This window comes from Hoplias malabaricus, chromosome 1, assembly GCF_029633855.1.
Source record: "Hoplias malabaricus isolate fHopMal1 chromosome 1, fHopMal1.hap1, whole genome shotgun sequence".
In the NCBI taxonomy this organism is placed as follows: Eukaryota; Metazoa; Chordata; class Actinopteri; order Characiformes; family Erythrinidae; genus Hoplias; species Hoplias malabaricus.
The window spans coordinates 67,598,302-67,618,167 of record NC_089800.1 but is presented as its reverse complement, the minus strand read 5'-3'; the positions used below and the strand labels follow the sequence as shown (position 1 = coordinate 67,618,167).

The 19,866-nt window shown below is 40.0% G+C and overlaps 2 protein-coding genes across 4 annotated transcripts; both read right to left on the bottom strand.

Moving 5' to 3' along the window:
- Positions 1-3,057: 3,057 nt before the first annotated feature.
- Positions 3,058-13,305, bottom strand: hmgcl (3-hydroxy-3-methylglutaryl-CoA lyase). Its single transcript, XM_066671543.1, has 8 exons — positions 13,180-13,305; positions 11,061-11,144; positions 9,203-9,310; positions 8,982-9,077; positions 8,526-8,674; positions 7,468-7,720; positions 7,009-7,134; positions 3,058-6,148 (listed from the first exon to the last, which is right to left on the bottom strand). The coding sequence occupies exons 1-8, from the start codon at positions 13,246-13,248 to the stop codon at positions 6,047-6,049; spliced, it is 987 nt and encodes a 328-aa protein (XP_066527640.1). The 5' UTR covers positions 13,249-13,305; the 3' UTR covers positions 3,058-6,046.
- A 352-nt stretch (positions 13,306-13,657) lies between these two features.
- Positions 13,658-19,655, bottom strand: zbtb8a (zinc finger and BTB domain containing 8A). Of its 3 annotated transcripts, none has more exons than XM_066682194.1 (4): positions 19,331-19,655; positions 15,791-16,638; positions 15,196-15,365; positions 13,658-14,519 (listed from the first exon to the last, which is right to left on the bottom strand). In XM_066682194.1, exons 1-4 carry the CDS (start codon positions 19,390-19,392, stop codon positions 14,205-14,207), a joined length of 1,395 nt encoding a protein of 464 aa, XP_066538291.1. In that variant the 5' UTR covers positions 19,393-19,655; the 3' UTR covers positions 13,658-14,204. The 3 variants fall into 3 exon arrangements, with proteins under 3 accessions (XP_066538291.1, XP_066538295.1, XP_066538294.1); XM_066682198.1 differs by having other exon boundaries at positions 15,791-16,353; XM_066682197.1 differs by lacking the exon at positions 19,331-19,655 and adding an exon at positions 18,221-18,343.
- Positions 19,656-19,866: the final 211 nt, after the last annotated feature.

Sequence of the window (19,866 nt, the reverse complement as noted above, 5' to 3'; positions counted from 1 at the left end):
ACATTATATCAATTAACATATTATTTTTCTAATATTTCTGGGTTGGAACTTATATAAATTATAAATCACAAAGGTAATGGATATAATAGCGATTTGACTGACAATTAAATAATCATCCAGTATCAGTACCTAATCTATGTATTCTGAATCCTCAAAGAAATCTATAGTCTAAAATTTACTCAGAAGAGTAGAGACATAGTTTTACAGGCCTAGTTTTGAACCTCTTGCTCCCTGAGCATGTTTTTCTAAAGAAACTGAGAGTCGATCTGGACTTTATTGCTGTAGGACACAAGTAGCTTCATAAAAATGTTGACATGGAATTCTAACTTTTAAAATGTGTATTCTTTAATCGCTTGCACCCTTGGCTACCTGTGTGTAATTTTTATCACTAACATTCCAAAAAAGGGCTAATCGCCATTACACAAATGAAGCCATGCTAGGGTCATAAACCATGTTTAATTATTCCCTTTAATCAAGTTAAAATATTTTTGTGCCTTGGTACTTTCAGGACATAATTATATTATTTCCTTGTGCTGAAGTAATTTTCAAATGAAATAGTATAATTTTTTATTTACATGATTTACTAGCAGCTGTATGTTGGTTATGTAAGGCTGACTTGGCAAAATGTCCTCATTGAAAAAGCATGTCCTTCATTAATATGTTTTCAGTGATCAGACAGACTGGTTACACAACCTAGTGCAGAAAAACTAAAATGGGTCAGTAACAAAATAATTTCATGGTGTTACTCAGATGTTTACTAGGATCTTTGTGTGGACATTTGTATTATTTGTGTGGACAGAAAAAAAAATTATTTTTCTAAATACATTATGTATTTAGAAGTAACAAGGGCTTAGTGTAATTTAAGAAAGGGTGTGGGGTGGGGTGTGTTTCAAACGCTGAAGGCTTCAATTGTTATTCTGAGTAGGTCAACTTTATCAAATGGAATGAACTTTCTCCTGAAGATGAACTGAAAACCACTAAAAACAACAACACCCACAACAAAATTAACCGTAGACTTTATAGTCATAAGTTCTTGATTGAACACAGTGATTTACATCAGTTAATCCTGTTTCAGTGGAGATCAGGTGCAGGAGCTTGGTGCCAAAATGTGACTGTTGCAGTTTTTAAATTGGAATGGAAAGTTTCAATAAGAATAACGCTGCTATTTAATAGAGATATCAAACCATAAACAAATGAATTGTCAAAATAGCACTATATTCAGAATGACTTCTCAAAAAAAAAGAAAAAAAAAGAAAAGAAAAAAGGGCCTCCTCCACGTGGAACATGCCCGGAACATCTCACCAACAAGTTCTACTGCAGACACTGCACCAATCTGCCTGTCAATCTCCCGCTACATCTTTCCCTCACTCGTGAACAAGACCCCGAGGTACTCCTCCACTTGAGGCAGGATCTCACTTCCAACCTGGAAAGGGCACTCCACCCTTTTCTGACTGAGTACTATGGACTCAGATTTGGAGGTGCTGATCCTCATCCCTACCGCTTCACACTCGGCTGCAAACTGGTCCAGCAAGAGGTCCCGGCTCGATGAAGCCAACAAGACCACATCATCTGCAAAAAGCAGACATGGAATCCTGAGACCACCAAACACCCTGACTGGAATCCTGGACACCCTCCGCCACTTGGCTACACCGAGAAATTCTGTCCATAAAAATTATGAACTGAACCGGTGACAACGGGCAGCCCTGACAGAGTCCAACTTACTGCCAGCCATATGAACCAGGTTCCTGCTCTGTTTATACAGGGACTGGATAGCTTGTAGCAAAGAGCCCAGTACCCCATACTCCCAGAGCACCCCCCACAGAATATCCCAAGGGACATGGTTGAATGCCTTCTCCAGATCCACAAACCACATGTAGACTAGTTGAGCAAGCTCCCACGCACCCTCCAGGATCCTAGCGAGGGTAAAGAGCTGGTCCTGTGTTCCACAAGCTGAGCGGAATCCGCATTGTTCCTCCTGGATCTGAGATTCAGCTATCAGTCGGACTCTCTTCTCCAGTACCCTCGCATAGACCTAACCAGGAAGGCTGAGGAGTGTGATCCCCCTATAGTTGGAACACCCCCTCCGATCCCCCTTTTTAAAAAGGGGAACCACCACCCCAGTCTGCCAGGCCAGAGGCACTGGCCCCGATGTCCACACGATGTTGCAAAGATGTGTCAGCCAGCACAGCCCCACAACATCCAGAGCCTTGAGGAACCCGGGGTGGACCTCATCCACCCCCAACGCCCTACCGCCAAGAAGTTTTCCTACTATGTCAGCAGCCACCTCAGCCCCAGTGATAGAAGAGCCCTCCCCGGGATCCCCAAACTCTACTTCCTCTGCGGTGGTATTGAGAAGATCCTTGAAGTATTCCTTCCACCACCTAATGACGTACCCAGTTGAGGTCAACAACTCCCCACCCCCACCATAGACCGTGTTGGTGGAAAACTGCTTTCCCCTCCTGAGTCGCCTGACGGTTTGCCAGAATCTTCTCTGAGCCAGAGAAGCCAGGTGGGTCCACCTGGACTACCTGGAATCATTGGGTGCAAAGTGGGAACACACCCTAGAGGGGGCGCCAGTCCTTCACAGGGCCAGTAATGACACGTTCACCAGAAATTTTATTTAAATATAATGAGAGAGAGAGGAAATGTTCTGTTTTCAGTTATAGTTTTAACTTTACATTGTTGTGCAGTGAATTACAGTGGCTCTCATTGAGTGCAAACATATATATTATAAAATTAATATTTACTCATGGTTTGACGTGACGACATAAACTCTAGTTATTTTATGGAATGAACAAATGTTGAGTAAAGAAAAAAGTTCCATAATTAGATTTGTTTTGAATATCATCCATCTTAGTCACAGCAAACAGGGTGAATTTATGCTACAGTGATACATTATTTTCCTCTGAAGTACTACTTTTTCTATTTTTATAATTCTTATTTAGAGACTCATTCATATGACGACACTGGGTAAGACTAAAGTGGATCATTAAAAAACAACAATACATTTTTTCCCTCAACTTTTATTATGGCATTAAATAATAAAGAAAAAAGTTTATTTTCAAATGACATACATGTATCAACACTGAATCCAAAAATATGCCCATACAAATTATTTTTAAATAATCACTGTTTGATATTACAGAAAACTGTAAATTAGATAAATATAAATATTTTTTTCCATGGAAATTCATTACTATAAAGACTGTAGCTTTCTGTCAGTATTTATTTTCTTAATGTGATTCTAGATATAAATAAAACAAAACACAGAACACCACATTCAAACATACTTGTTCGGCCCAATCCATTTCAAAGCAGAAACACACTTCTATATGAAGTGTATTAATGGGAAGTTTGTTCCCTTTTTGCTGTAGAACCCACTTCTTTTCTTCTGGGGATTATACCAGGAAATTGAGCATTTCTGTGAGGATTTGATGGCATTCAGCCTCAAGCACATCAGTGGCATGAGGTTTTTTTGGCCTTAGATAATTAATTTCTACAACTTCACATTATCCAGGAGGTACTGGATGTACTTTATATATATTCATGCAACTTTTCCAGAGCTTCCCATTCAATTTCTCATAATTATACAAGCTGTACATTAATAATAGTAGACCACTACACTAATTATAAGGTGGGTACTTTTTAGACATACAGTGTACAGTTCTAAAAAATTAAAGAGAATAAAGTGAAACAAATTAAAAGAGAAAAATGATCCATTATAAAATTTCAGTAAGCATTTTTCCAGTGTCTGTAGTGCTTGCTGGTTCACTACAGGATACATTTGTAGTCAGCCCAAACAGTAACCAACTTCAGGAAGTCAGTTGATGTGATGCAGACAAATGAAATCAATTCACAGATAGGATCTTTATCTTTTTTCCTTTACCGCATTTGAAGTCATGTGAAATAATTCCTGGCATGATGTATTTGTTTTGGTTGTGCCTTAGCGATGCAGAGCACATGGCTCTATTTTTGTAATGTTTCTTCTCTTAAAACACATTAAATCACTTTAGAAAGTGCTTTTGGATACAACAATGACACACCGGCCTCTGGGCGTGAAGGTTTTGCAGAAACGTGACCATACATGGCTTCAGGAACAACAGGCTAGTGTTCTGTGGACAAGCAGTGCAGCATAGCATTCCATGGTAATACTTTTCTCACTATTAATCCAAGTACAGAACTAAGGCTGGATGATGTAGAGGAGGAAGCCACATTGTGATGTTTTACATTTATGTGATATAAAAAATATATTTTGAAAAATACATTTAAATTTACAAGGGATACATCTATATAAGAAATCTGCTTCAATGGCAATATTTGTCTTATTCTCAGGGTAAAAGATTAAAAAATTTTGAAATTAGGACCAGCTTCACCAAGATTGCTGCCTTTATTGGATTGGTTTGGAAATTTTAAATGGTTCCCACTCTGAATCTAATCTATTTTAACTAAGGGCAGCTGTGAAGGAGTTATCAGAATTAGCTGAAAGTTCTAGTCAGTGGCTGTGGATAAGGAGATCATAGATTAGTTAGTAAAACACAGTGTAAATGTGTAATGGCTGAGGTATACTTTAGGTACATAGAGGACAGGGCAGGCAAGTAGGGAGCCATGACATGTTATTGCGGTTGTTGGTGCTGTTTCACGTAAAGCTCACTTGGAACTGGTGACACTGAGCATACATTAACGGTGCCAGTGGGGCTAGGTACATTCTTAGTCACCATGCAGGCCAGTGTGGGTTTACAGTTGTTGATGGTTAATTATATGGTAGAAGGCTGTAAAAATAGCTTGGAAGGGGTGGGTCTGGGACACCAGACTTCATTGCTGAGCTTACTGGAGGGGTCATGGGCTTAATTCAGCGAAATAATGTTGAGGGAAGGTGCCTACCTCATGACCCTGTGAAGAGCTAATGATGCAATGAGTTGTTTGGGTACACATCGGCTGAGCCAAATGAGTAATCTTAGCTGTTAGGGGTAGCTGGCTGCTGACTGGGATTATAAATGTTCATTAATATGTAAGAAAACTAGTCAAAACAAGCCTATCATTTTGTTAGCGAACAGCTTAGTATGACTAATATTCTCACGAATAGACCAGTTTCAAAAAGCCCTGTTTCTCTTAGCTACTGTTGCTATGTCTTTCCAAGGTTGTCATAACTATGAAGAAAATTAGTGCTAATAAAGGTGCATCTTTGGATCATGTTGAAGTGCACACTGGAGTTAATCAAAGCAATGCTAGATGTTCAAGGACTCTTTGTCCCTTGCATTAAAACTTTCAGCAACCATTAAAGAAACAGCAGAAGCAACGTGAGGTCCAATTTTGCTTCATATCTGGGTTATGTCGAACTTTGTGACGCTTCTGAAGATTTACAACCTCTGTTCCAGAGTCTTTGGGTGTTGTTTGAACCTTCTAACTCCAAAGCAAAATATTTAACTTTGGAAGAAACACCCAAGAGATCGGTCAGATGCCAACTTGGCACGTGTGGCAGTTCCTCTGACCTGAAAACAAGGCACTAGAAGAAAGGGTTAAGACACATGCTTCTGTATATTCACAAGAGGCAGTCTGTCATTGCCAGAAGCACACATACAGCTTGTCAGGCTCAAGCGATTAAGACAAGAAACAGTCTTCATACACTCCTTACTGACAAACAGAGATAGAGTGTGAGTTGTTTCTGTGTATATAATTATTGGCTAATTCATCAGAAGTCCTCCAGTGCCACAGAACTTTTGGGTACATTTCCCAAAACAACCAGAGAACTGGCCAATTCATACAGCTTCCTTCCATCATGAGACCAGAAGGAAAGTCAGGGAAACATTCCCGTGGCTGGAAGGAATGTGTGGTGCACGCAATTTGCAGAACAAAGAGTATCATTTTGTACATAAACCTTGGTGTTGTTTCTATAGGTCTGTCAACATTTCCTGCTCTTTCCTGCCTAGAACACAAAGAGAGGGAAATACACACACACACACAATTTTGGGATCAACAGAACAAGCTGGTCAAAGAGACAGATGTAAAGGCAAAAGACATACACACATAGACACATTTGTATTGCAAATCACAGTTTGCAGGTGGCTTGTGCCACTTTGGAATTAGTTCTTCTGTTGAGGGAACGGCAGATGTACAAGCCAGCGTCCATCAGTTTGGGTAGATCCACTCCCTGACACACACACACACACACAAACACAGTTTAGCTCATACCAAAGGGTAAACACTTGATTAAAAAGTATAAGCAATGGAAAATCTCAGCTGATAGCGTAATTGAATTCAAAACAAAACTACATCCCTATTTGGAAACCACTTGTTTCAAACTGGCAACCCAGGAGAGACTTAGTAAACAGCATCTAATCAACTGACTGTTGACAAAATTCAGTGTCCCACAACCTTTAATTACTGTTGCTATGTCTGTCAATCTTCCGTTCAGGCTTTAGTGGTGTCTGCAACACTTGTGATTACAGATTAAAACTTCTGTTGCACAAAATTTGTAAAGGTAATGTGTAAAGTCTAGCATTAATCGATTTCAAAAGATCCATTCAATTTGTTCACAATGCATTTTGGAGCAAAACCCTTCACTGATGAATTGTAAAAGAATCAGTGCCAGCCAAATCCAACCAAAATCTGATTGAATAAGATTCAATACACATCTAACAGAATTACCACAAGTTAGATTAAAATGACTAGATCTTAAACACAGAACAGTGCAATGAGCTAAAGAATATGTCCAGAATAGTGTCCTCTCCCTAAGCTGCACATACAAACTGCTTTTATGTTCAAATAAAACAAACACGTCCACATATTTTTTCTACATATTTTGTGGGCAATTCCATTTTTTCTGTCAGAATTCTCTACAGTGTTGGTGATTGGAACCAGATGCTTCTAAAAGCACCCTCACATGTAGTTATGATATTAAATGGTTTTGAAAATGCTGTCTGATGTTTGACACACTGCAATACTGACTACATTTTGCAATGCAATGTTCATGCAAGAAATTCAGAAAACAAAAAATGATGGTAAGCTCACCGTGTGAATGCCTAGTCCATGTAGCATGTAAACTACATCTTCTGTAGCTACGTTCCCAGAAGCCCCCTGGGCATATGGGCAACCACCTAGTCCAGCCACTGAAGAGTCCACCACATTTACACCATTCTGCACCATAGCAGAAAATGTAATCATTATTAATTTCATTTTTAAGAAATAATATAATGTCTATACTTTACAAGCCTTTATTATATAATGATCCAAGAGTTCCTTCCCATAAATAAACTTTATACAGCAAATTCCATGCAGGTTGTTAAATGACTTGAAAATATCCCCAATTCCATCAAACTCCCAAATAACTCACTGACAGTAAGTGACAGCTATCATCCTGCTGCTGTTCTGCTGGCACCTGGCAAACTGTGATTAAAAGCCCCGTGTACTACAGTGGCACAGAAGCCACTTGAAAACCTTCCCAATTTTGTGAACGTTGTTATGCCTGACCTGCAGGGCTACCAGGATGTTGGCAAGCGCCTGGCCATACGTGTCATGACAGTGGACAGCCAGAGCTTGTACAGGCACCTCCTTCTTCACTGCCTCCAGCATCTCAGCCATACCGCCAGGGGTGCCCACTCCAATGGTGTCGCCTAGTGAGATCTCATAGCAACCCATAGAGTACAGTCGCTTAGCAACCTCTGCTACCTTTGCTGGGGATACCTTGCCTTCATATGGGCATCCCAGGACGCAGGAGACATACCTGTAAGAAAGGGGAACATTATGAAGTACGTTTACCTGCTACTACTTAAACAGGTCAAGAAGGTTCTGAAGACAGCCTAGCTTTTTTGATGGCCCAGAAAGAAGGCTGCATTTCCCAAAAGCATCTTAGAACAAAAAATAATCTTAAGTGGTAGAGTGAGCATCACACTGAAAATTTTTCTCCCTGTGAAGATCATCCTAAGAGTAATGGCACTTTTCCACGGTATGGAACCTACACAACTCGACTTGACTTGACTCTTTTGCTTTTCCACCAGCCAAATCTGGTCCTTGTTCCATTGAACCAGGTACTTTTTAGTCCCTGTTCACTTTAGTCGAGTAGGTATTAAATCATGATGCGTAAACCCTGCAGAGTGCTGATTGGCCAGAGAGACGTGTCAATCACCATGAAATGCAGAGCTCCAGAGCAGCTTTCATATTTGTTTTTATTCGACTCTTAATGGAATCTTGTAAGATTACCTCGAGTGTTTTTGAAGAAGTTCAAAGGTTGCTACCGTTGTTGTGGTTTTTAAAATATGCAGTTCCCATTAGAGACAGGTTTTGCAACATGACCGGCTCCACCAGAGGAGATGTGCTAGTTGAAAAACTACCAGTTAATACGAGCCAAGCCAAGTAGAATCGAGCTGATTCCATGAACTGGAAAAGCACCATAATTAGTTTTTGGGAAACTGGGTGCAGATCATATATTCCTGACAGCTTTTACACTAGATATTGAAATCTGATGGCATTCAGCCACAAGAGCATTAGGTCAGATACCGAACACACTCTGCTTACATAAGATGTCCTACCCTCTCACAGGAATTCCCTCTTGTTTTGCAGCCTCCATCACCTCCTCAAATCTCTGCAGACTCTCCTCCACGGAGCAGTTAATGTTCTTCTTACTGAAAAGCTCAGAAGCAGCACCAAATATCGCTACTTCAGTTGCACCAGCAACCCTCTGAGAATTACAGACAGAGGCAGAAAATTTCTTTCTTTTTATCCCATTTTTTAATAAACACACAGTTTCATAAACACTAGTCAATTATGACATTATACTCTCAAACTGAGAGAGTGAAGGCTAATCCCAGACATGTGCCACTGCATCTTTTCAAACTGCCACTTCAAACAATATCATTCAATCTCAACAGGCCTGGGGGAGAGTAATACCTGCCAATTCTATTACATCAGGTAACAGATGCCCATGCTGACAATACAGTGCTGAGTGATGGAGCAAGAGTGAGGATGACTGTGAAAACAGTACTTACAGCAGCTCTGTAGCCCTTCAGGTTGGGGGTCAGCACTGGGTAGTTTACCCCAGGCTTTCTGTGGATCCCACGCATCACTTCTTCTTGATCAGCCATCTGTAAATCCAAAATATCCACAGTGAATTAAAAAACAAGACTTTTGTTCTCTTAAATAAATTCAACATAATAATAATAATAATAATAATAATAATAACCAGTATAAGATAAATGCATCATCCCACCTGAGGGACCCACTTAGGTGAGACAAAACTGGTGGCCTCGATAACTGGAAGTCCTGCCTCTGACAGCATGTCAATCAAACAAATCTTTGTCTCCACCGGGACGATAGCCTAGCAGTGGGAAGAAAGTGAAGTTACTAAACTGGACACTGACATCCATTTCCTTGGGTTTCAGTTGTGATTTCTTTATTTATTTTTTTGCTGTGGCTTCCATTTTGGGGACTGAGTGTCTGGACAAGTGTAAACAGATGTAAAAATGAATATACGTATCTCACACACAAGCCCACCATCACGTTGCATCAAGGGGGCATTAAGGAGGAATCCCACTGTGTTTCATAATGAGGAGGAAAATGCTGTTATCCTCTGATAGGCATATTAGTATTTTCATAATAGAAAAACTGTTAGTACACGCCCCCATTGTATTTAGCTGCTATTGTGACAGTTTATGTTAGTTATTCATACATAGACAGATCATATACAAACGTCAGTAATCGTGTTATTACACGTGTTTATTTTAGCAGGAAAGAGACTACAAATGCAAGCCACATATTCTTTCGTCTCATTATTTCACCCTGTTAACAGGGCAAATATTCTGATCACATTGCCCCTGTGCTCTCAGAGTGTTACTGACTCTTGAAGGATAATGTTTTACTATAAACATCTGCCTAATTATTTCTCTGTTTTGGCTTAAAGCTGAATAATGTACTTCTCCTCTTCTGAAAATGTATATTGATCAGTGTTCCACTGTTTCCACTCCACAGTGAAAAAGAGGGTGATTCTCAAATGTTTTCCTCCACCCTATGTAGTGCACAGTGTTGGTCATAAAAATAACAATGGTTGCACTCATGTAGTATGTTTTATGTTGGATTGTTAAACCATTTCTATGTGGCTGTATGCTTCACATCTCCTTGTAAAACTATGTGCAATATATGGGCGCAGCAAGGCAAACGAACTACAAACATTTGAGCATTGCTAGCAAAAGATGTTAATTTTAGATGATAAATTTTTGCTCAGTGGTGATGATAAGCTTTGGGTAATAGAGCTCAATAAACCTTAATCTCTACTCCCAGTTAACACAGCCTGCTGCACGCTATCAACGTATAAACGTATGAGACCGCGCAAACGTGAAAACATAAACAAGACTATAATGGGTTTAATTCAAGTGCTTGTGTGTATGTATTAAATAAATAGATTAAATGTTACAGTCTCCTGTTCACTCTGTGTTTTGGGCTGTATTTTTTCGTTTTTGGTATGGTTACCCCCTGTCAGATCACAAGTGCAGACTGTGACTGACTTTGAACAAGGTGGATTTTTCTTCACTCAAAGTGGATTTTTCTCCCAGGAAATGTTTTCCTGCTTGCGAGAGCACTGTTAGAGTAAGGAACATTTGATGTATTCAGTCTACTGTTTTAGAATTCATTTTTAGGATTTCCTTGATCACGGTGTGACAAAATGTTAATATTATGATAGAAATTGAGATGGATTAATTATCAATTTACAATAACTTATTGTGATAAACCTTTGGCCCTAGCGCCCAGCTCTATGATAAGGTATATCTCAAAGGAAGCTCATACCAGTCACTGAAGAGATGAGGGGATTAAATGTCATTTTTCAGAGCAAATGTTCAGGTTTTAGGCTCTTTCTCTAAGGAAGCTGTTTTATAATTAATTTTTTGTGCAGGGAAGCAATAAGGGTCAAATATGTTTAACAATGATTAACTACTAAGCACAATCACTTTATTTTTGTTTTTTATCTATAAGTAGTATATTCTCATTTACAAAAGGCGGGCACGGCAGAAAATGTTTGGGAACCACTGCTCTAGTACATGGTAAAGTATGAAGAAATGTTCATATACTTAAACCTTCTCGTTCTGTAGTCCATCTCTGGGTCCGACTTCCACTATCTTCACCGTTTCTGGAAGCACCTTTGTGGCTGATAAACTGACCTATTAAATAATTGTTATAAAATCTATTAGACATACACCATCACATCAGAGATCATTAAAGTAAAAATATTTTTTAAAAAGCTTCACATATCCTACAATGATAGCAGTAGTGAGAACCATACGATTGTATAAAACACAAAACCTGCTTTTAATGATGGATCTCAAAGGTGGTGGAATATTCATAGGATGGATATATGTGGAAATTTGCACTAGCTACCAAAATGCATTCCCATAAATGCAAAAAACTAAAAATTGTTATTTATTAACTTATAAATGTACAAAGGAAATATTTTCACTCACAAGCATAACTGTATTTTGTAAAAAAAAATATATATATATATAGGCAGCATGGTGGCGCAGCAGGTAGTGCTGCACTCACACAGCTCCAGGGACCTGGAGGTTGTGGGTTCGAGGCCCGCTCTGGGTGACTGTCTGTGAGGAGTCTGGGGTACTCCAGTTTCCTCCCACAGTCCAAAAACACACGTTGGTAGGTGGATTGGCGACTGAAAAAGTGTCTGTAGGTGTGAGTGAATGTGTGAGTGTTGCCCTGTGAAGGACTGGCGCCCCCTCCAGGTGTATTCCTGCCTTGCGCACAATGATTCCAGGTTGGCTCTGGACCCACTGCGACCCTGAACTGGATAAGGGCTTACAGATAAAGAAATGGAAAAAAAAAAAGAAATATATGTATATAAAAAGTGATGCCTATAACACTAAAAAAAGTTGGGTCAGAGGCAAAAATAAGAAACACTGTTCTGGAAGGTTCCACATATAACTGTTTCACTGGTAACAGATGAAGTCATCAAGACTGAACATAAAAGGAACACTCAACAAAGGCTTAGTCTTTGAAGCAAGGATGGGTTATGTTTCACCACTTTGTGCCAAACTTTTGAAGAGAAATGTCAGTCAGTCCAAAGACACTTTCTCAGTGCAAGACTGGAAAGAATGTAGGTCTTTCTTCATCTACAGTTCATAATATCATGAAAACACTCAGGGAGTCAGGGGAAATCTCAGTGTGTAAAGGCCAAGTATGGAAACCACTGCTGAATGTCATCTGAGACCATCAAGTTCTCAGACAGTATTGGATGAGAAACCGTCATATTACTGTGATGGACATAGCCACATGGGCAAAGGAGTACTTTAGAGAATCACAGTCACAAGTGTGCCACTGTATCAAGAAATGAAACCTGAAACTGTATTATGCCAACAGGAAGTCATATAATAATTCTGTGCAGAAATGCTGGTTCGTTGGACCGGAAACCATCTGGAGATAAAGGTAATGGAAATGCATTCTGTTGTCAGACAAGTCCATGTTTCAGCTTGTTTACTGGGAAAACGGGCATCAGATTCCACGTGCCAAAGATGAAAATGACCATCAAGACTTACCAGCACAAAGTGTAAAAACTAGCATCATTGACGGCATGGGGGTGCATCAGTCCCCATAACATGGGTAATCTGCATATGTGAATGTACCATTGATGTGGAAGCTTATTATAGGTATTTTGGTGAGACATATGCTAATGGATTCAGGATGACGATTTACCCAGGATCTTCATGTCCGTTTGAGTAGGACAATGCCAGGCTTCATTCTGAACAAGTTACAACTGCATGGCTTCATAGACTTAAGAGTGTGTGTGCCTGATGCATCTGCCTGTAGACCAGACTACTACTAAAATGCTTTAAATGTACAACTCTGATTTACATTTAAATCGGACTATAAAATGACGACATGTCCGAGGTAGAAAAAGTTGCAAAGTTACATGGGTATTGTAGTTTTCAATAGATATATACATTTAAAAACTCTCATCTTTAACTTACAGCATAAATATCTCCCCACACTCATGGGGAAAAACAACTGTAGTGGTATATGATAAATTAAGACAACGGGATAATTATTGTATTTAAACAAAACGAATGTATAAATGAAGTTGCCCTGCTCAGTTTTGAGTTTCATAAAGAACGACCACAGCTCTTCAGGGTTACAGCGGGTGTAGAGGATGGTTCATGAACGCTGCATTAATGAAGTGAACAGACTCACAGCTCTGGAGCCGAAGGAGAGAGACCGCGGAGAAAGAGAGGGCATAAACCTCATCAGTGCCGCCGCCATGTTCAGAAACACTAACTTACTGTTCACCAGAGAGGGAATTAGAGAGAATGAGAGAGACATCTGCTGGACTGGAGCGAACTTATGCAAAGCTGCTCAGTAAAACACAGTCCCCATGACCGAGGTATCAAGCTTAAATTTACTGATAAAAATGAACACTATCACCAGTTTATTCTGTCATTAATAGTTTAGTTATTAGAGCATAGATATAAGAGTGACGGAAGTAATGGGGATTAAGGCATTAACGATATTAATAAAACATATATATTAGAGATAGATAGATAGATAGATACATAAAGAATGAGATTGATTGCGAATTGTATTAAGAATGTGTTTCAAGTCAGAAACATTTTTGTGAAATTGTACCAATTTTATTCAGGTTTATTACAGATATATAATAAAAGGCAATAATTAAATGTACATATTCTCTTTTAAAAAGTTCAAATATAATAAATTAACATCAATGATTTTACACAACAAGGGTAATTATTAATAGTACGAGTGTAAATTTTTTTCCACAAAACTGAAAAATAATCATGACACACAAAAATGACACTTTGATTGTTGGTGGTGTGAAGAGAATCACTTGAACATAAATATTAAAAACTTGACACTTGTTTTAAATAAGTTCCCTTTTTTGTCATATCCTTGAGAACAAGTAAAATCATTTGGCAAGGTGTGGACAGGTTTAGATAAAAGCATATACTGGTTTTTACAAAATAAAACTGCAGAAAAGGTATCAAGTATCTGTCCCATATTACCAAGATGAATATAACAAGCTGCATTTTTGAAATATTCTATTTATGTTCATTTTTATATTGCAGCTATGAAAACGTGTCATAGAACCCTTGGCCATTTACAACTGTGTTTTCCTTGATCAACGTAGGTCAGTATTTAAAGAAACTCAAGCAGTGAGGTTAAATTGACACAAACTTCTTGTTCCCCCCCACCCTCCCACTTCATTTTGTAGCAGAGTCCTCGTCACTGTCATCCACCTCCTGGATGATAAGGTCAGTTCCAGTGTCTTCGGCCAGGTCGTCATCATCTTCCACGGCCCAAGGAACGTTCCTATTCTCATCCAAATCCTCCTCCACACCCAGCAGCAGCCCTGCTTCCTCTCCATTTGTATCATTGGTGTCATTCAGAAGGCCACTCTCCTTGATGCACATCCCACACAGCCGATAACGACGAGTCCCCTCACACACTACTCGGCCAGTCAGCTCTGTCACCGGGCGCTTACACTTCCGACACACCAGCTTCCGTGCCTGGTGAATCTGAAAGGAGAACAGATATGTAGGGTGAGGTCCTGTGTATACAGTTTATATACAGATGCATGCACAAGTTTGAATGCATCTGTTCAAGGTACATATATTTAGCTGATTTTCTAAACAGAAATTTTTAACAAAAGGCATTTGCTTTTTATGGGGCAAGCTTTCAAACACAAATGAGTTAAAGAGGACATATTATGTAAAACTATTTTTTTCATTATATTAGCACATACATTTGGGCATATGGAGCTTATTAACCCATTTGTTTGTGGTCTGCCTAAGTCAGTAAACAAGGGACGGTGCTGGATTCATGAGCAAAGGTGGCGTTAAACTGTGTACAACATAGTGTGACATAACCAGAGAAGAGAAATGAGAAATCAGAGACGTCAAGAGCAGAAGAACCATGTAAGAGCCAGTAAAACTGGTGAAAATGAGTGGAGAATGAAGAGAACCGTGCAAAACCAGCAATAACGAGCAGAGAAGGAAAACAAGAGTTCAAATGGAGCTTCTGTGCTGCTGAGCCTCTCTTAACTCTGCTGCTTGGCATCGTGTGTGAGCTCACTGTGGCTCATTATGGTTTAAAGAAACTTGTGTAAAAGAAGTATACTTAGTCCACTTTAAGTTGTTCTCACAACTTTGAGTTTTTTATAGTGTTTTCTGTAGGAAGCTGGGTATTTCTCACCGTTTCGAAATGGCTGCGCAGGTGCTCAAGGCGGGTGAAGCGTTTACTGCAGGCCTGGCACGGGTATGGCCTCTCGCCTGTGTGGCAGCGCAGGTGTCTCTTCAGATCCGCCTTCCTCTTCACCGTGTGAGTGCAGAACGGACATTTAAAGCGCATAGAGGGGCTGGAGTCTGAGGGAGAGATTTTGTATGAGCAGGTGGTGATGTGGAACAGTGGCCATGACAGATGGCTAAGTCAGAAGAACCAGGAACAAGTCTAAATGATGAAATAACAAAAGTGCCCACATTTTCAGTGTTCATTGCTACTCATAAAATAACACACCACAACATCCTTTCAGACCCATAGAAGTGCGTTGTCTTCTCAGTGGAAGTAAATGTTCACAAAAAGTTTTCTTGTATATAATCTCAATGAATTGTATAAAATAAAATAAAATTATTTTGCACTGAAAATTATGAGTTATGCTCTCTAACTTACAGTAATAGAATCAATCTTTTACATTCCAATAGATAAAGGAAGGCTTGAAAATGGTTTGATTATAAATGGATATTAGATGTGGACTTAAGAGACAAAAAGAAATGTTGAGCTTCTATCTCACCTTTATTGAAAACCCCTACAATGGTGGGCATTGTAGCATAGAGTTCATCTGCCTTCTGTGAGGTGTGAGTGGATGTTGCTACCCTCTGCAGGTTGATGGGGGGACTGCTGTCAGGGGTGTAGCGATGATTAGCTGTTCTCTTTCTGTTTCCTCTTCTTCTGGGTTCTTGAAGCACTGCTGTAAACTGGACTGCCTGGTCCTCCTCTTCCTCCATTGTAGACTCCAGAACTGGCTGCGAAGAAGGGCTCTGGGAGAGGGCAGATGTTTGTGGACTGCTGATCTCTGCAGGGTACTCGTATTTAGGCTGGGCCTCGTTTTCGTGGTCCCACAGGATCTGTGAATCTGTGCCTACCTCACGGGAATCTGGGGTTTCCTGGGATCGTTCCTCACTGTCCCTTGGAGGAGTGCTGTCTGAGAGGCACAGGAAGCGACTGTCATCCTCCTTGGCGCTGATCTCCAGGGAGGATTTGATGAAAGACTTGCAGTACGCAATCACGTCGTCCATCTGCAGGTAGCTGGCGGCAGACATCACCTCAATCACATTAGCACTGTCCAGCTCCAGCCTGCCGGAATACACAAAGTCCAGGATGACATTGAATACGTCTGAGCTAAAGGCATCAAACGAGGTGCTGACAGGTTCCAGGCTGGTCTTAGCCCCCTGCGAGAGAAGCATGCGGAAGTAGCCGCTACTGCCAAACAGGATGTTGCGATGCGCCCGGAATAGCTGGCCCTCCACCAGTACGTTACAGTCGCAGAAGAGCTCCTGTCGCCGCTGCTCGTCCAACTGCTTCAGAAGGCAGCTCTGGTGATTGGCCGACATGTCCACACTTGTCCATTTGTGGACTGTTCTGAAATACATTTTTTTTAAAAATGAGCCAGACTTTTAGAGTAAGGCAATGTAATGCAATATTTGCAAACCAGATAACTTCATCCCTCTTCACAAAGGGTGGGATTTATGCCAAGAACACCACAAAAGTAAATGATGCAAGTTGTAAAATGGAAAGACCAAGTCATAGCTAAATCTTTGCATGAGACAGAACGACAGGAATGTAGACATTTAAATTTTTAGCCCTGTCCAGGGTGTATTCCTGCTTGATGATTCTGGGTATGTGCTGGATTCACCACAACCCTGAATTGGATAGGTGGTTGCAGAAAATGAATGAATGATATTCTGTAGTGCAGCACTGCATCTCTCAATTTTTGACAGAATTCAGTTTAGCATTGTCTTCATATTTTTAATCTAACAGTGTTCGTACAGAATGTGCATGGGTCAATAATAAAAACTAGGGCTGGGCAATTGATCAAAAGTGAATCAAACTCCAGAATTATTATTTCAGAATTAATAATTGACATAATCTTGCCAAAAGCAATTAAATAGATTTTTCTTTCATCCTTTCAATGTTCATTTTTTACATATGTCCCCCACTGCATGTTCATCTAATGTACCTTTAAAACCACACTACTGCGCACGTAGTTATGCGATCCTATCCTGGATTTAACATAGAAGAGAATCTAAACACTGATGGCAACCGAACAACTTGTACCAAAAATAATGCTGTGTCTGTGGTTTCGACAAGGCGACACTGAACATAAAGAAATCAAATGTAAACACAGTGACCAAAGTTAATACCACCAGTCTATTTCAACATTTTAAGCACAATCACATCACCAAATATGAACAGTGCATGGCTCAAAATAAATAAATAAATAAAAAAGAGCCCAGAGCAGCATTAGTAAAAACAAATATCCCACCTTTAGTACTTGAGCATATTCGCAGTACAAGCCTTGTCAGTTAAATATGAGGGCAAAAAAACAACAACAAAATAATTATTTGTTAATCGTAATTCTGATTTTCAGTTGCACTGCCCACTGTTCTTGTAAAAATAAATTACATCCTCTCTTGCCTGTTTATATAAGCACCAGTTTTACAAACACAAATTCAAATTGAGTGATTTTAATTCTGACCTGTGCCAAAGGATTTTGTGTCAGCTCCAAATACACTATGACCATGATCAGGATGAATGGTTACAGAGGGTGGAAGATTAAATGAATTACACTAATTAATGTACATTTCTACTAAGACCCCATAACGAATGATAACACATAAACACTAAACTGTAGTATTACAACACTGCCGTATAATTGTAAGAAACAACAGATTGGTTTTTGGTCATCAACACTTTTCTTATTCTCCTGCTATTTATATACACTGTATAATGGTATTATTATTATTATTGCCAGTGAAATTCTTCAGACATGGTACAATTTAACCAAGTATCCAATTTCTGGGCCGTCATCTACTCTCCACCAAAAACGCTGAATCCTTTGTTTTCTCACAGAATATAATCAGAGTAAAAAATAAACATCCTATGTTCTGATTGGCTGAAAGGGCTGTAAATCAAACGCTGGCCCCGAAACAGAGAGCCACACCTCGTGAAATTTGGTTTCCACCCGTATTCAGACAAAGCCCGCCCCTGCTGCCCTGCGACTATTTATTAGTCGAGGAGGAGAGGCTGTAGTAGCCAATCAGCGCAGGCGGAGAGACCTCCCGGCCAATCGTAGCGGCATTTGTCTGAAACCGAGTGGGAAAGAAAATAACTAACACCCACTCTCCCGTTTCTCCCAACGGGCAACAAGAACTGGGGTGGGGGTAGGCGAATAAGGGGTAAAAAAAAAAGCGTCAAACGACAAAAATGTTAAGCAGGATTTGTTTTTAACAAATATAAAATGTATTCATATATAAAGGTTGCCACCATATGTTGTTTCATGAGTACACAGGCAAATTCATACATTTTCCCAGTAAAATACATGAACTGGCATTAATACAAGCCATTTTTCTGGTATAATCGTCCACATAAGGGAGGTAAAAATGAGGTCGGTGTAGCAAATGAGAGAACACCACTAGAGGGGAAAAAGAGCACATATGTAACGTTACACCCGTCCGTGCGGTACACCCGGTTGAAAGCCAACAATTTACGTCCATATACATCATGAAACTGTAAAAGTGAAACATAGTGAGAAGAAATAGGCGTAGTATTTTTTAAACGCTACTGCGGAAACGGGTAACGGTAAGGTTAGCCCATGGAAGCCCTTGACGTTTGAGCCCCATCGAGCGAACGACCTTTTCTGTTCATTTCAGAGGAAAAAACAACGTTTTTCAATCACTAATGCTAACGTTTCGAGCATTATTAAAGAAATAAAGGTAAATAGATATCGAAGGTTTGAAAGATTGAAAAGGCGGATTTAGATGTATCGCCACCACGCCCGGGGTCGTGAAGCTGAAGTTGCCTTTTTTCGGACTCTCCGTTCCACCTTAAATGGTGCGGCAACTACATTGTAGTGCCTCAGGCGCCAGAAGGTAACTGCTGCACAATTTAAGGTGGAACGGCGAATTCGAACGAGTAGCAGGCGAATATGAAGCCAATTTCACCCTCATGTTTGAGGGATATAAAGTCCGCGGTTAAAACGTTAGCCCCCTGTTTGTGTTCTGTTTTATGTGTTTTTTTCATCTCAACCCTTAAAACAAAATGAAATACTCACTGACGACCCGGTGTCCGATACGGTTTAACGGTACACGTTCCACTTTCACAAACCATCTCCATGTCTTTCGACTACTTGGGGCGTTTTTAGTGAGTGGTTAAAGCCCCTTAGCTTTAACCGACCACTTCCTGCTTTAGCCCGAAAACCCGTTAGAGTGTGTGTGTGTGTCTGTGTGTGGGGAAAAAACACAAGGCTCTTGCTGACGTGGGTGTTCAGAGAACCCGTCAGCCCTTCCATACACCTACACACACACACACTCATCATACACCACACACACTCATCATACACCACACACACTCCTCACAAGACCCGTTTCCCATTTTGATTAACCACTGCCACTTCCCAAAAAGCGAGCATTTTACACCCGCACTGAAAAAAGTGAATCACCAGCACAAGAGTCAATTAGAAATGATTCGAGCACCCGATGAAGTGTTAAGTTTAATGTAGTTGAATCAAACTGATTGTCCGAAATAAACGCTGACGTGAATTCTAATCACACGGAATTAATTCATGAGAAATTCATCATCCTGATCAGA